The 14,718-nt window shown below is 37.4% G+C and overlaps 1 protein-coding gene across 1 annotated transcript; it reads left to right on the forward strand.

Moving 5' to 3' along the window:
* The first annotated feature begins 4,656 nt into the window (after nucleotides 1-4,656).
* Nucleotides 4,657-7,730, forward strand: LOC122083167 (double-stranded RNA-binding protein 3-like). The gene is made up of 2 exons (XM_042650880.1): nucleotides 4,657-5,019; nucleotides 7,345-7,730. Exons 1-2 carry the CDS (start codon nucleotides 4,926-4,928, stop codon nucleotides 7,713-7,715), a joined length of 465 nt encoding a protein of 154 aa, XP_042506814.1. The 5' UTR covers nucleotides 4,657-4,925; the 3' UTR covers nucleotides 7,716-7,730.
* Nucleotides 7,731-14,718: the final 6,988 nt, after the last annotated feature.

The raw sequence follows: 14,718 nt of genomic DNA on the forward strand, positions 1-14,718 counted from the left end.
CAACATGCTTGGATGGCTCACCCAGAATTCTACTCCTTCTGTCAGGGTAAGTGGATATCCCTAGAGGACAACTGCTTATCCACGAAACTCGCAACATTAAGTAGAATTCTGGCCAAATAGAACTGGGAAACTTTTGGACATATAAATAATATAAAATATAATTTTTTATCCCAATATCTTTTTCTGGAAAATAAGGAATTGAACTATTTCCATAATACTAACCACAATTTGGAGTGGCTCCATAATAAGGTAAGTTGAATTTTGGATGCGGAGGAAAGATTTTGACACCAAAAGTCAAAACAATCTTACATCAAGGATGGTGACAGAAATACAAAATACTATCACTCTGTTACTAAGGTAAATCACCATGAGAGAAAAATTAATTTCATTGTTAACAATTCAGGGGAAAAAATATCTTCCCCTAGGGCAATTGCAGCAGAATTTGCAAATTTTTTCTCATAACTTTTCTCTACAATCAACCCCTTAGACCCAACTTTCATTGAATGCCTATTTCCCCCTTGGATTCAGATCAACTCAACTTGATTAGGAACCCCCCATCACCAATGGAAATTAGAAATATTGTCTTCTCCATTGGCCCCTTCAAAGCTCCAGGGTCTGATGGTTTCCAAGCAATATTTTTTCAGAAGTGTTGGGATTTCCTATCCAAAGACATAAAATTGTGTTGGATTTTTTCTATTCAACCAGCATTCCATCATTTGCCAACCATACCCTTGTTTGCCTGATCCCCTAAAAAGATAATGCTCAATTGGTTAATGACTATAGACCAATAAATCTTTGCAATGTGTCTTACAAGATTATTGCGAAACTTATGGCTACATGGTTAAAACTATTTTTGCACACTTTCATGTTCCCCTTCCAGGCTGCTTTTGTCCCTGGTAGACAAATTACCGACAATATTATTATTGCCTAAGAAATATTTCATTTCTTAAAAAGGAAAAAGGGCAAGTTGGGATTTGTTGCTATTAAACTTGACATAGCCAAGGCCGATGATAAGGTGGAATGGAGCTTCCTCATAGCTCTCTTCAAATTCCTGGGTTTTGGAGAGAAGTGGATTGCTATGATCATTAACCTTATTAGTACCACTTCATTCTCCATTAATATTAATAGATCAGGTTTCAATCACTTTACTGCATAGAGAGAGATTCGACAAGGACGCCCCCTCAGCCCATTCCTAGTTATCCTTGTCATTGAAGCACTCTCTAGACTCCTAGCAACTTATAGGGATCTTAACCTTTTTAGAGGCATTAAAATTGCTCAGCAAGCACCTGAAATCACTCACTTTTTCTTTGCCGATGATAGTTTTATTTTCTGCAGAGCAAATTATGAAGACTTAAAGACAATTAAATGCATTCTGGAGCTGTTCTCTGATCTCTAGTCTCACCATATATTTTGACAAGAGTGGCTTGGCCTTAGCTCCAACATTGATGACCACACCAAGAAGGAGCTGTGTAATACTATTGGCATCCATGAGATGGATAATAAATCTGTCTACTTAGGAATTAACCTGTTTCATCCAAAGGCCAAGTCTCTCTCGTTCACCAACCTCATTAAGAGAGTCAAAGGAAAACTTAGTCTTTGGAAATCTAAATTGCTCTCCTATGCTGGAAGAAGTGTCCTTATCCAATCTACCTTGGCTTCTACCCCGTCATACCTAATGAACTATTTTGCTCTCCCTAAAAATATGTGCAAGAAATGGACTCTATTTACCTTCATTTTTGGAATGGAGATCAGGGGCATGAGAAGAAGTGCCACCTCATTGGATGGGAGAAAATTTGCCAATCCAAATCGAATGGAGGCCTTGGAATTAGGAATTCTGAAACACACAATATGGCCCTTCTACTCAAACTGTGGTGGAGATTATTAAATTGTGATAGCTGTATTTGGGCTAGGATTCTCAAAGCCAAATACTTTCACAACAAATCTCTTTTCCATCAAAAGACAATGAAGGCACGGGGGTCGTTCCACTGGAATAGTATTGCCAAGATTATCCCAACCTTAAAGGAGATGGTCATAAGGAAAATTGGAGATGGCAATTCCTCATTCCTGTAAAATGACCCTTTGGTGCCAAGAGGGAGGACCATCATCGATCTTTCCTACTTTAATAACTCTAACCCTCAACTGACTCTGGTAAGTGAACTTATATCCTTTGGCCAATGGAACATTGCTAGGCTACACTCCTTTCTACCACCACAGTATGTGGAAATCATTGCCCAAATACCATTATCTCAACAAACTGACAAATGGGGGTGCCTCCTTACTGAAAATGGATCTTTCAAAACTAACCGGACAGCTAATTTCATATTGAACAAATCTTTGACAAGACCCACGTTTTGCCCCCAAAAATGTAGTTCTTCATCCTCTTGCTCTGAGTGGTGGTGTTTCTTATGGAAGGTAAAGATCCATCCAAAATTCAAAATTTTCATTTGGAGAATTATCAACAATGGTCTCTCAACTAATGACAAACTGTCCAAATGGGCAGACATTGATCCATTTTGCGGAAGATGCCACAACAATGAGAAACCTTGCAACATGTGTTTTTTGAATGTGAAGAATCCAAACAGATATGGTATGCGGGGCCATTAGGTTTCAAACCGGATCTTGCCCCAACTTCATCTGTGAACCAGATGATAATGCTTTACTTTAATTCTAGCATTATGTTCAAAACATACCTAAATTGGTTCTTCTCCATTTTCATGTTCACCATGTACTTCATTTGGAAACATAGGAATCAATGTGTTTTCAATGATCATAAACCATTATGGCAACAAGTTGTTAAGCAGGTTGATTATTGGATCTCTTATGGGATACCAAACAATGGCCCGAAAAATCAGGTAATCCCCGATCCAATATCCACCAAACATCTTACATCACCACACACAAACACCAACATCCTCATTATCACCAGTGTTAAGAACCCTTAACGAATATTGCATGGGCTCTATGTTTTATTTCACAAGGAAATTGTCTTCTAATGGAAACTAACTATTGCCTGACAGGAGAGGATGGTGAGTCGGAGACGCTAGGGCTTATAAAAGGAATGTCAAAAGCCAAGAAACCGTGCATGGAGGTAGATTATGTTTGGAGCGATGCTAAGGAATTCGGATTACAACTAGATAAAAATGAAGATAGGCTACTTAATATGTGGCCAATTTAATTTTAGCATGCATAGAACTAGAAAAGCACCAACATTACCCCAAAATTTGTTTAACAAATACTAATAACTATATGGGGGTACTCAAAACACTAGCAAAAGAGGCACTACTCAAAAAACGCTATCTTTGCAGAACGGATATGCTATGTAATGTGTAATTTCCCTTTGCTTCTCTGTTGAATTAAAAAAAAAAAAAGTTTGATTTTCTCCTTGTTCTTTTCATGGATTTTAATTTGAATAATAATCTGGTCCAAGGTCCATTCCACTTAATTTGAAGTAATTTCATATAGTTGATTACTTTCTCAATGAGACAACTTGCAACAAAGCCTTCTGATAGAACCATTCCTTCCTCGTCCAGTTTGTCCACAAGGGCTTGAAACTCATCGATTTTGGTATAGATGCTCTTGTCTTCCTTTATAATAAACTGAAAGAAGTTTGCTACATGCTATTTTTTTGCTTTCGGCATCTTTTAGTGCATATTTCTTGTTTTATGCAGTCCAAATCAAATGAGCATATTCAAATAGTGCATAGATATTGTAGAGCTAATTTTTTAATGCATGTAAGATGTGGTTCTTACATTGGTAGTCATCTTGAACCCACTGCTCTCTATAAACCTTTACAATAGGATCATCACTCTCTAATTCTCTTATGGTGTGGAAGTGGTTAAAGGAAAAATGATAAACAATTGGTCCAAAGAAAATAGAATACATTGCTTCTGGATTGAATTCCTCTATGGCGCAACAAGTCGTCTGGCGCACATTCAATAAAAAACGCTCAAGCAGGGAATGCAAGGCGATTGCACGCAGCCCAAGACGTTTTTGGGCATTGGATGCGTGCCAAATGCCCTGTTGCGCTATAGAGGATCCAAGTCTGTTGTTTCCATCTCTTATAATTGTTTCCACACTTTAAAAAATTCCTAAAATGCAATTTTGAAGACATTTATAAGAACATATATTGTGCACTAAGACTCTCGCATGTGCAAAATTAGAGACGAGAACTACATAGCCTTTACCCCACAATTTTGAAGACATCATAGAATCCTATTCATCCCAAAAAAAAAAAATAATAATAATTACGAGAGGAAAAATACTCGAAAAATTTAGAAAGGAAGTATAAGGTATTTTGAAACTTCTTTTTTTAACCAAATTTATTTTACAACATTTCTATCCGAGTCCATCTCTATTTGCATCTGTGAACGGATCAGGTTGACATACGAGAATGTTCTCATACATCTTTGGTTCGTAGATTTAGAATCTATTAAATGAAGAGAGAGAAAATTGATTCAAAATCTACAGACCAAGGTTGTTCTCGTATGTGAACCTGATCCGCTCTCTCTCCATCTCCATCGTTCGATTTCAGGAGATTCCAGCTGATCACATTAATACCTAAGCCGTTTCTTGTTCTTCTTTTTTTTTTTTTTTTTTTTTCTGTCAGAACCGTTTCCCCGTTCGTTTTTCTTTTGTTAGAGCCGTTTCCTGTTCGATTCGGAATGGTTGGAGGAAGCTGGAGGCAACCCAGTACACAATTCCAAGTTTGTAAACCGCGCTCCTTCGTCTACTGCTTTATCCTTTCCAACCAAAGATCAGATAGAAATTTTCAGATGCACCAAAAGAAAAAAAAAAAAAAAAAAAAAAAAAAGGAAAAAATTGAGACTGTTCTGATTAATTAAGTATTTTAATCGAATTTAATTAAACTAATTAAGTACTGTAGTCATTTGCGAGCCACTGAGCTCGGTATTAGAGGCTTAGAGCAAATGTTCCTTTCTCGAACTTTTAATTCGGATATCCGAACAGTGACGCTGAGGAAAATGGCTGCAGCACTGGCATCTCCTTCAACCTCCAAGCTCAGTAAGCATCTATCCCTTTGAGCCCTTGATGTCTAATGGAAATGTAGGGTTTTGAGTTGTTGATTTCGTCTGCTTAGCTCAATATTGTAGCTGGGTTTGATTTTGTCAAGGGTTTTGAGTAGTGGGTAAAAATGATCTGAGGAAGAGGAACCCATGATTGTATATCCACTGACGCAGTTCTTCTGTTAAGTATCTCGGGAACCCAGCAATTTTGTGGGTTCAGGTAGTAAAGGAGGGAGTAAGTTTCTCTCCTTCGGGGGTTTTTTGGATGTAAATCCCTTGCTCTGTCGTCTGCATGTTATCGAGTATTGACATAGTAGGGTTCAGATTACTTTTGCCTTGGTTCTATTGTGTCAATGAGAAATCGCTCTCTTTTGCTTGCATTATATGTTGAGATTTGATAGCTTGAAGCATTTTTGGTTTACCCTCTTGTCATATTTCTTTCTTGTCTTCTCTTGTTCTCAATCATACTTCCTTACCTCTCTTTACCTCGTCTCCACCCCTTCTCTTCCTCTTGCTTTTTGCATAGTTGTGCGAGATTCAAAGGCTTTAAGTGAACGTTTGAAGAGATTATATATGGGTTTTGGCATAGAGGTTACATCTTCATATCTTGGACCCAATTTTGTGTATTGGCAGCAATTTTTCCATAGTTAACTTATTGTATGATGTCTGTACAGACATTCTATGTCAATTTATGACAAAATGTAAGACCAGATCGAGGAAATGTTTTGATATTTCAGCCTTGACTTATTATCATGATACCAACATTTGATTTGTTTACTTGATTTGCAGAATACAAGTTCTGAGTGCTATTAATGTCTGGGGAAGTATTCCGTTTCCGTTTTCACCTTCACTCAACATCTTGCACAGTTTTTTTTTTTTTTTTTGTTTTTCTGATTCAAGAGTGTATGCATCTGGCAGTTCCTTATTGCCATAGTTGATAGGTCTGCATACACGTGTACAGTTGTCATATGGAATCTTTGACATGGATAGTTAGCCACTGCTGTTTTCGAACTGTTGCCTTGGTGTCACTTAGCTGACCAGGAGGTCTGAGGGCATTTGGCAATTCAAGCTTATTTAGTGTGTAATTAAGTAGTTTCCTAGTTTTCCAGGATGCGCTTGCATTCTGTTTTAGGCTAGGTAATTCTTATATATGCTTTACAGCCTCTCCATTACTAACTTTGTATTAGGAAAATAGCGGAATAAAGTTCAATGGATTCTGGTGGAGATTAGGAAGCTTACAGTTGCTATATCTTTTAGATTCCTAAATCTTATCAAATTGTGGAGATATTCTTTCAATTTTGTTTTCTAAGATTGTTTCAGTAAAAAGGGAAACCTATCTCACTACATATGTGGTAGGATCCTATTAGTTACTATTTTCTAGTTTCCGTATTGTACAAGGCAGCCCTACTACACGCGTAGAACTATTTTCTAGTTTCCGTATTGAGGCTTAGGTGGGATGCCTAAGTCATATCCTTCTTATTTTTTGTTTAGTAAAAAATAAGAAAAGAAAAGAAAAGAAAAAAACCGGAAAGCAGGGGTAAGGCTGTGCACATCATGAACCTCCATGGACCCCGAATTGGTGGGATCCTCATGCACTGGGTGCGCCCTTTTTTATATAAAAGAGAAAAAAATAAAGAATTCTGTTATTGATTTGTTTGTCCCTATATCGTTGATCTTATTGCAATTGATCTCCCACTGGTTCTTTCCCTGGGTTGAGTTTGATTTGCATTAGTCTTCCTCTAGCACCTGGTGTTCTAGGTCAAATGCAAAACTCAATGTATATAGAATGATTGCCATTTAAGGGTCATTTATCTTTGAAATCAATTCCATTTAGAGTCAATCAATGACCTTAAGACCACACACTTTACTCTCTTTTCTCTCCAATTAATATACTCTCTCATCCAAATCAATACATGGTAGCATACTTAAACTCTTTAAAGGTTGGATGATATTTTTTATCACATGATTTTTATCTAACACTTCGCTTTGTATCATTTGTTGTTTCTTAAACCTTACTTTGAGGTTTGAATGTATTGGAGCTTCATTAATCATTGGGCTTATAAGCTATTAAAGCAATATGCCTTGGGCAATGGCTTTCGTCATCAAATAGGTTGTGTTTGAGGTTTGGTTTGTAAAATTGAACTATTGATGTGAACACAGATTGCATGCATATTACGATTTTGCTACAGTTTTTGACATAAGATTGTAGGATTCACGATCCTTTGGATGCATTAAGCTATTAAAAGTTGTAAAGAAATGTCTGTATAACTGTCCATTGAGTGGCACTAACTCATACACCCATTTTCTCACCTGGATTGTGTAGGTGTGCCAGAACATGTATTGCATAAAAACCGCTTGCAAGAATATACCCAAAGATCAGCTATTCCCCTGCCAATATATCAAACCATCAATGAAGGATCACCCCATGCTCCAAGGTTTAGATCTACTGTCGTGGTTGATGGTGCTTCATATGTATCAACGGACACATTTTCACAACGCAAAGAAGCAGAACAGGCTGTTGCCAAATATGCCCTTGAGCTTATATCAGAAAAGATAAAGAATGAAGGATGTGCACTAATTGTTGAGGTGTGCGCAGTATGTGTATTTGTTTTGACTTACATTAGATATGAATGCCCAATTTGGACTAGTACAAGTTCATTCTTTTGGAAATTTGATTATGCTATTGATATTTAAATACCCTTTTCTTGTGACTCAATTGAGTTTGTAGTAGTTTGGTATTGGCTAGTTCCATGCAAGTATTTGTGTTTGGGGGAGGTTGAATGCCAAAGATGTGTCTAGTAATGTTGGTTGACCTGCTTTCTTGTTGTTCATTTAACTCATTCAGGTTTTTTAGGAACAATACAGGTGTGGGTATTTGCTCAATCATGACATTGCAATGGCATGCCCTTTAATTGGACAATGGAAAATTATAATTTGTGCTCGATTGATATGGAGAATATATTTCGGGAGGTTAGAAAAACTGTAAACCGAATGACTTGTTTCATGATAAAAAATTTTAGGTGGAATAAGAAGATGACCATTTAATAGGGGCAGAGTTCTCAACTCAAGGCAAGAGCATATGTAAGGCACCATAGCTCCCTAGCACTTGAGGAGTAAGGCAAGTTGTGTGCCTGACAAAAGACCATGATTTGTAAAGAATGTATAACAAGTATTAAACTTCTACTAGATAATGTATAATAGCATAAATTACAAACATGGTTTTAGATAGTTTTTCTTTTCTTTTTTATGGACACAGTTTTAGACTGTCTGTGATGATTAATATTTTAATAGTAACGCCAAATAACTTAAATAAAATTACCAGTAATCAGCAACATGTACATCATACATTAATAAAAAAGTCTAAGTAATGAAAACTAAATTTGAACCATGGAAATCCAGTTGGAAATAAAAAATGACACTTGGGCACCATGATGCCTAAGTGCGTAGGCACTCCCCCTTCACCGCCTTAGGTTGCCTTGACGACTATGAATGCTATGGTTTTATCCCTTCCAAAATGACCCCCTAACTAAACCCTCACCATGTAGTTTGAAGGCGAGTTTGAAGTCTTAGGGATCCTTCAGGTAGGCAAAGTTGATTTCTTTTGAATAAGTAACAATTTATAATAAATATGTTAAGATATGTACCATGATAGGGGGAGTGTCCCTATTGTGGCTGAGTTTCACTTCCCTTTGCTTTAGTTTATTTCTTTCCTTAGTTAGGATAGATCTCTACTTACTAATTAGGATATACTTCTTATTTTATCTTGCTTGTGGTACGATGACTCAGTTTCCTAGTTTGATTGTACTACTTGGCGTGTTGATAAATCTTGATGGTAGGGGGGTGGGTAATACAATCGGCTGCCCTCTTCTTGGCAGTCTTATTGATGTAGATAAGTCACTTGGGCTTATTTTATTGCAAATAAGCCTTGGTTTGTGTTATGCATGTGTTGGGCCTTTGATCCCATGGGTTTTCTTTGAAATGGGCCACTTTAATAGGCTTAAAATATGGGTAGAAGGTAGGAAAACGGGATTTTATTCATTAGTTTAATTAGTTGCTATTTAATTCAATAAATGCCCATTAGGCTATTAGTTGGTTGTAAAGTCCTATATGGACTATTAGTTAGTTAGTCCTACTCCATGTTGGAGTCATAAAGTCAAGTCCTAGTCCTATTTTGAATTCCTAGTTGTATTAGGAGTGTCTAGTCCTATTGGGAAACTAACTCCTAGATGTAGTAGGAGTGTCTGGTCCTATTGGGAAACTAGCTCTTAGTATTAGTATGATTGAAAATTTTCCCTCTATAAATAGAGGCATATGTTCCATTATTGGACAGATTTGAATGAAAGAAAGTTTGCATTTATAAAAGAAAGTTTGCAACTAAATGCTTAGAGCAGTTGAGATAGCTGTGGGTGAGAAGCCCATGCTAAGATTGCCACTTCCTTTATTCTCTTTCACCCTTCTCAACCCCCCATCCGTTTTATTCTTTTTTTTTTTTTATTTTATTTGCTATAACATTCAAGAGGTATAATTCAGATTATGATAAAAGTCTGTAGAAATTAGAACCGATGAGCAATCCTAGTGGGAATAGAGAGAGATCGATCTCTTCTGTACTCTGTTCAGCCAGGTCTTCAATTAGGGTATTCCAGGCCTCATAAGGGTCCCACGATCCTTACCTAGTCACTGTTGGAAGCATTCAGCTGCTGTTCTTGAAGGTTCTTCTCAGTTTTCTCTGCTAGGTCAGAAAATCAAGAAAACTTGTAACTTCACAACCAACTGTCAGAATCCTCTCAACTTTGGGGGTTTTGTACCCTCCCTAGGGACTATCTACACCCAAAAGTGCAGTTCAATCGGACTCCCACAAACCTGGCCGCACCTTTCTCCCTCCAGCTCTATAGAAGGTTTTTCTCTCTCTTATCGGGTTGGGTTTTGGGTTGGTTTTGCTCTTATATGGGTATTGTATCCTTGAGGGTTTATTTGATGGTATTATTTCTTTGTTTCTTGCTCCTACTTGTACTGTTTGGGGTTATAAACTGCGGAGTTAGTTACTTATAATCTACCCCTGCATTACTTACCCTCTTCTCTTCTTCTCCCTCAATCTCTCCCTCTTTCTTCTCTTTCTCTTCTATTACGGTTATTGGTTATAGATCCTGGTTTGTTACATGGTATGAGAGCTGTAACCAGTAGCTGTTTTGAGAGTCGTTCAAGGTCTCTTGCTATTGGTGAAATCCTAATTCTTATAAGAAGAAGAAGTAGGGTTTCAATGAAGATTATACCTACTGCTGCTGCTGCTACCCTAGTTCGATTCGCTGCTCTATTCCGCTGGTAGTTTGCAATTGCAAGCTTCTATTGAAGACTGCTGCTGCTACCTTGCTTCTAATGGTGCTTGCTGGATGACCCAGTTTACCTACCTTCTTTCCTCAGATTTTGTGGGTTGGGATAATACCCTATGGGGACCCAATTTGCCAAATATGAGACCCAACCATTGTCTGAACTGGAAGCTCCAACTAGATTTTCAGTTCTAGTTTTTTGTTCTACCGCGAGTAGCAATTTTGGGTGATTCAAGGGCTGTTTCGTTGGGCTATTGCCTGGACTTCATAGAGTTACCAGTTGCGATTATGGATCCCGAATATTGGCTTAATTGGATTTGTGGTGTGGAAGTTCTCATCGCATGCCTCTACTATCTCCGTTGGCCTCTGCTGCTTGAAGGTAGAAGATGACCCATTCTACTTCTACGATTCCTTATCTCCAGTTTTATTAAATCTTCTTTTACTTCTCTTTCTCATATTACCCTCCTTTAAGTTAATCCAGCACCATTCCTTATTGTACCTTGCTTCCAAGATTACCCTTTACCCATACATTTTATATCTTTGCAAGTTGTTACTTGAACTTTTAATAGTTACATTGCTACCACTCCTACATAGTTTTCAACTTAATTACTATCCTATCACCTCTCTAAGCTTCCATTTAATTACAATGGGAGATTGGAAATTATTTTTATGCTCTCGATTATGAGATTATTTGTGCTACTCATTGTTTGAAATGCTGCTTCTTGGCCATTGTATGTCGACGTGTAGTGCTACATGTGAGGGGGAGATTGGAGTTATTATCTACTCAATTGCAGTTCTTATATTATTTGCTTTATGGTGCTACTTGGTCCTTGGCAACCTAATGCTGCTATTTAATTACCTTGGCACCCAAATGCCACTACTTGATATTTAGCACCCAAATGCTGCTAATTGCTTACCCTAACACCCGATGCTGCTACTTGCTTGCCTTGGCACCTTGATGCTGCTACTTGATACTCGGCACCCTGATGTTGCTACTTTATACTCGGCACCCTGATGCTGCTACTTAATACTTGGCAACATGATACTACTACATGCTGCTACTTGCTTACCTACGACATGCCTTCCTTGGGAAGAGCCTTGATGCTACTGTATTTATGATGTGGATGATTGGTGTTCTCTCTGTGCTCTCCGATGTCTACCACTACTACTCAACACCGGTGTTACGTTTAATCTTCTATTCTTGTTTGTCCAAGCTATAGAGGTTTTATTTTGATATATGTATACTCCAGATTGAGGGTGAGTGTTAAGATATGTACCACAATAGGGGGAGTGTCCCTATTGTGGTTGAGTTTTACTTCCTTGCTTTCGTTTATTTCTTTCCCTAGTTAGGATAGATCTCTACTTGCTAATTAGGATAGACTTCTAATTTTATCTTGTTTGTGGTACAAGGACTTAGTTTCCTAATTTGATTAACACTATTTGATTGTATTACTTTGGGTGTTAATAAATATTGATGGTAGGGGGGCTGGGTAATACAATCGGCTGCCTTCTTCTCGGCAATCTCTTACCGTCTTCTCTTCTTCTTCCTCAATCTTTGTCACTTCTCTTTCTCTTCTATTAAGGTTGCTGGTTACGGATCCTGGTTTGTTACAAAAGATAATTATTTCCATTCTGGAATGTTTCCCAAACTTTCCCAAGTATTGGTTGGTCTTGTAATTTTCTAATAAACTTTCAAACCAATAATTATAAGACAATGCTATGTTATTAGAAGGCAAAGTTTACAGCTAAGAGCATCAACTACTTTATTCATTGAGCCAGATTTATGATGGGTTGCAAAAGTAAATTCTTAAAGGTAAGAAAGACCAATTTGGCATGTCTTGAGTTAAGTTTCTTTTGGACGTTAAAAAATTTAAGAGCCTTTTTTATCAGCCTTATGGAGAGGTGTGACCAGAGTAATGTGTGATTGGTATATCCCTTTAAATCTTAAAGGAAAATTCTATAGGACTGTTGTACGACCGACTATGATGTATGGGGTGGAATATTGGGCTGTTAAGAAGTGTCATATTGTGAAACTATGTATAACAGAGATGAGGATATTGAGATGGATGTGCGGAAAAAATAGGAAGATAAAGTACGGAGTGAAAGTATTAGAGATTATTTGGGAGTTGCACCGATCAATGATAAGCTTCGACAAAGTCATTTGAGATGGTATGTCATGTTCAGTGGAGGCCCTGGGACACTCCACTAAGGAGGAATGGCATGATTTTGGTTGAGGGAGCGAAAAAGCTAGGGGCATGCCTAAAATGACCATAGGAGAAGTCGTGAGGAATGAGAAGACAGTTTGGGTTTTGTACCAAGTATGATCGTGGATAGAGCCTATTGGAGAGCAAGGATCCATGTAGTCGACCCCAATAGCTAAGATTCTCTGGCTTGCTAGACTATCCTCTTACGTCTTACTGTCATCTTTCATCTTGCATTCTTCATTTATTGTCTATTTATTTATTCTTTTTTCACACTCATTTTTACATACTTTGTTTGGTCTGGATCTATGTAGCTGACCCCATTAAGTTGGGATAAGGTTGAGTTTGTTGTTGTTGTTATGATCAGTATACAAGACAAACTCTTTGTGTATCGAATAATGATGCCAAAATTTTAAAGATTGCACAGTGGCATAATATTCAAGATCACAAGTAGAATAGTGTTTTTTGGCCTCATTAAGTTTTTTCTTCTCCTAAAGTAAGCTATAAGATGGCCATATTTGGCTTAAAACGGCTCCAATGCCTACATGGGAGGCATCACACTCAAGCTCAAATATTTCATTAAAATCAGGCAAAGCAAGGTTTGGAGCCTTGGTCAATTTTTTCTTAATCAATTCAAAACTTCTATTGGCCTCTTGAGTTCAAACAAAAGTTTTGGATTTAAGACAATAGATTACCGGTGCAATATTAATACTAAATTTTTTAACAAGCCATGGGTAAAAGGTACCCAAATTATGGAAACTTCTCACTCTGTTTGGATCAAAGTATTTGCCATTCCACAATTGCCTTACCTTCTCTTACTCGACCTTAACTCCTTGACATGAAACCATATAGCCTAAGAAGACTATGTTGTTGGTCATAAAGGAACATTTCTTGAGATTAATGTATATATTTCTTCTCACAATACTTGCAAAACTTGACGAACATGGTTATACTAATAAGTTTCAAACTTTTTCTTGAATATATATTCCTTATAGTCAAGTCTTGGCTTTGAAGCCGATTTCCTCCATAAATTCTCCGATCCAAATGGTAGAGAAGCGTAACCGCAAAGAAAGAAAGAACAGGTCTATCTATTTATCCATAAGGGTTGGAGCCGAATAACCATTCATTTAATGAAAAACCTACGCTTGTTAGCAGCTAAATCGCCAACACCAATATCATATTGACTTTCTCTCGTCGACCTAGCTAAAGCAGGTGAAGAAGGGAATGGTGTGGAAGAAGAAGATCCCAAAACTGTGGAAAGTGGAGCCTTGTTGTGATAGTCCAACTCTACTTTCTTCTTCTAGCTTTCGTAGCAGGAGCGGCCCAATATTTTTTGTTTGGGTTAGCTCGTTAGTAAAGTAAGGAACTCCTATTACTGCAATAGCACTAGTTTTTATGTCTTTTGGCTTTACCTTTTTCTAAAAGCATGTCTACGCATAGTTCAAGTGGCTCCCTCCGTTCGCTCCTTCACCTCGTAAATTCGGTAAGCTCACTTGATCTACGACCCCCTCGCTTTTGTTCGATTCATAGTTTTTAAGGCTCTGCTAAGGCGTCGCCTTACCAGCGCCTTGCTGCTGATGTGGTCTAGAGATGGTAAGGCAGAGCTCCCCGCCTTATGTGAAGTGGCACCTTATGGGTTTTTTTTTTTTAAACACGTTTTAAAATTACTTGATGAAGATTCCAAATATAGATTTTTTATTGGTAGGTGTATGGTTTTGTTAACACTTGAGATGTATGAGATCAGCTTTACTCCACCAAAACAAACAAAACAAAAACACGATTCACAAACAGGGTTTGGATTTTGTCAAGGGTTTTAAGAAAAGGGCTTTGAGAAGGAATCAAGAAACAAGGAAGAACCACTGATCCAGGTGACCATTTTGTTCTGGCAACGGTGAGCTTGCTCCGGTAGTGGTGAGTTTCATTCTTCTTTAACAAGAGTAGAAATATAGTGGATGACCTTAGGGCTTAGACACTCATTTTTGCATCAGAGGTAAGTACAATAAATACTTATATTTTTTATGTCTTCTTTTCTTTATATTTATAATTTTGTTTCATAATTATGTATTTATATTATATGTTAGTATGTTAGGATGATTGATGATTGATGAAGGTGAACTTAGTTTATTCACTTTATTGATTTATTTTCTTGATTAATATCTTACATGGGTATGA

Source organism: Macadamia integrifolia, chromosome 1 (assembly GCF_013358625.1).
Source record: "Macadamia integrifolia cultivar HAES 741 chromosome 1, SCU_Mint_v3, whole genome shotgun sequence".
Taxonomy (NCBI): Eukaryota; Viridiplantae; Streptophyta; class Magnoliopsida; order Proteales; family Proteaceae; genus Macadamia; species Macadamia integrifolia.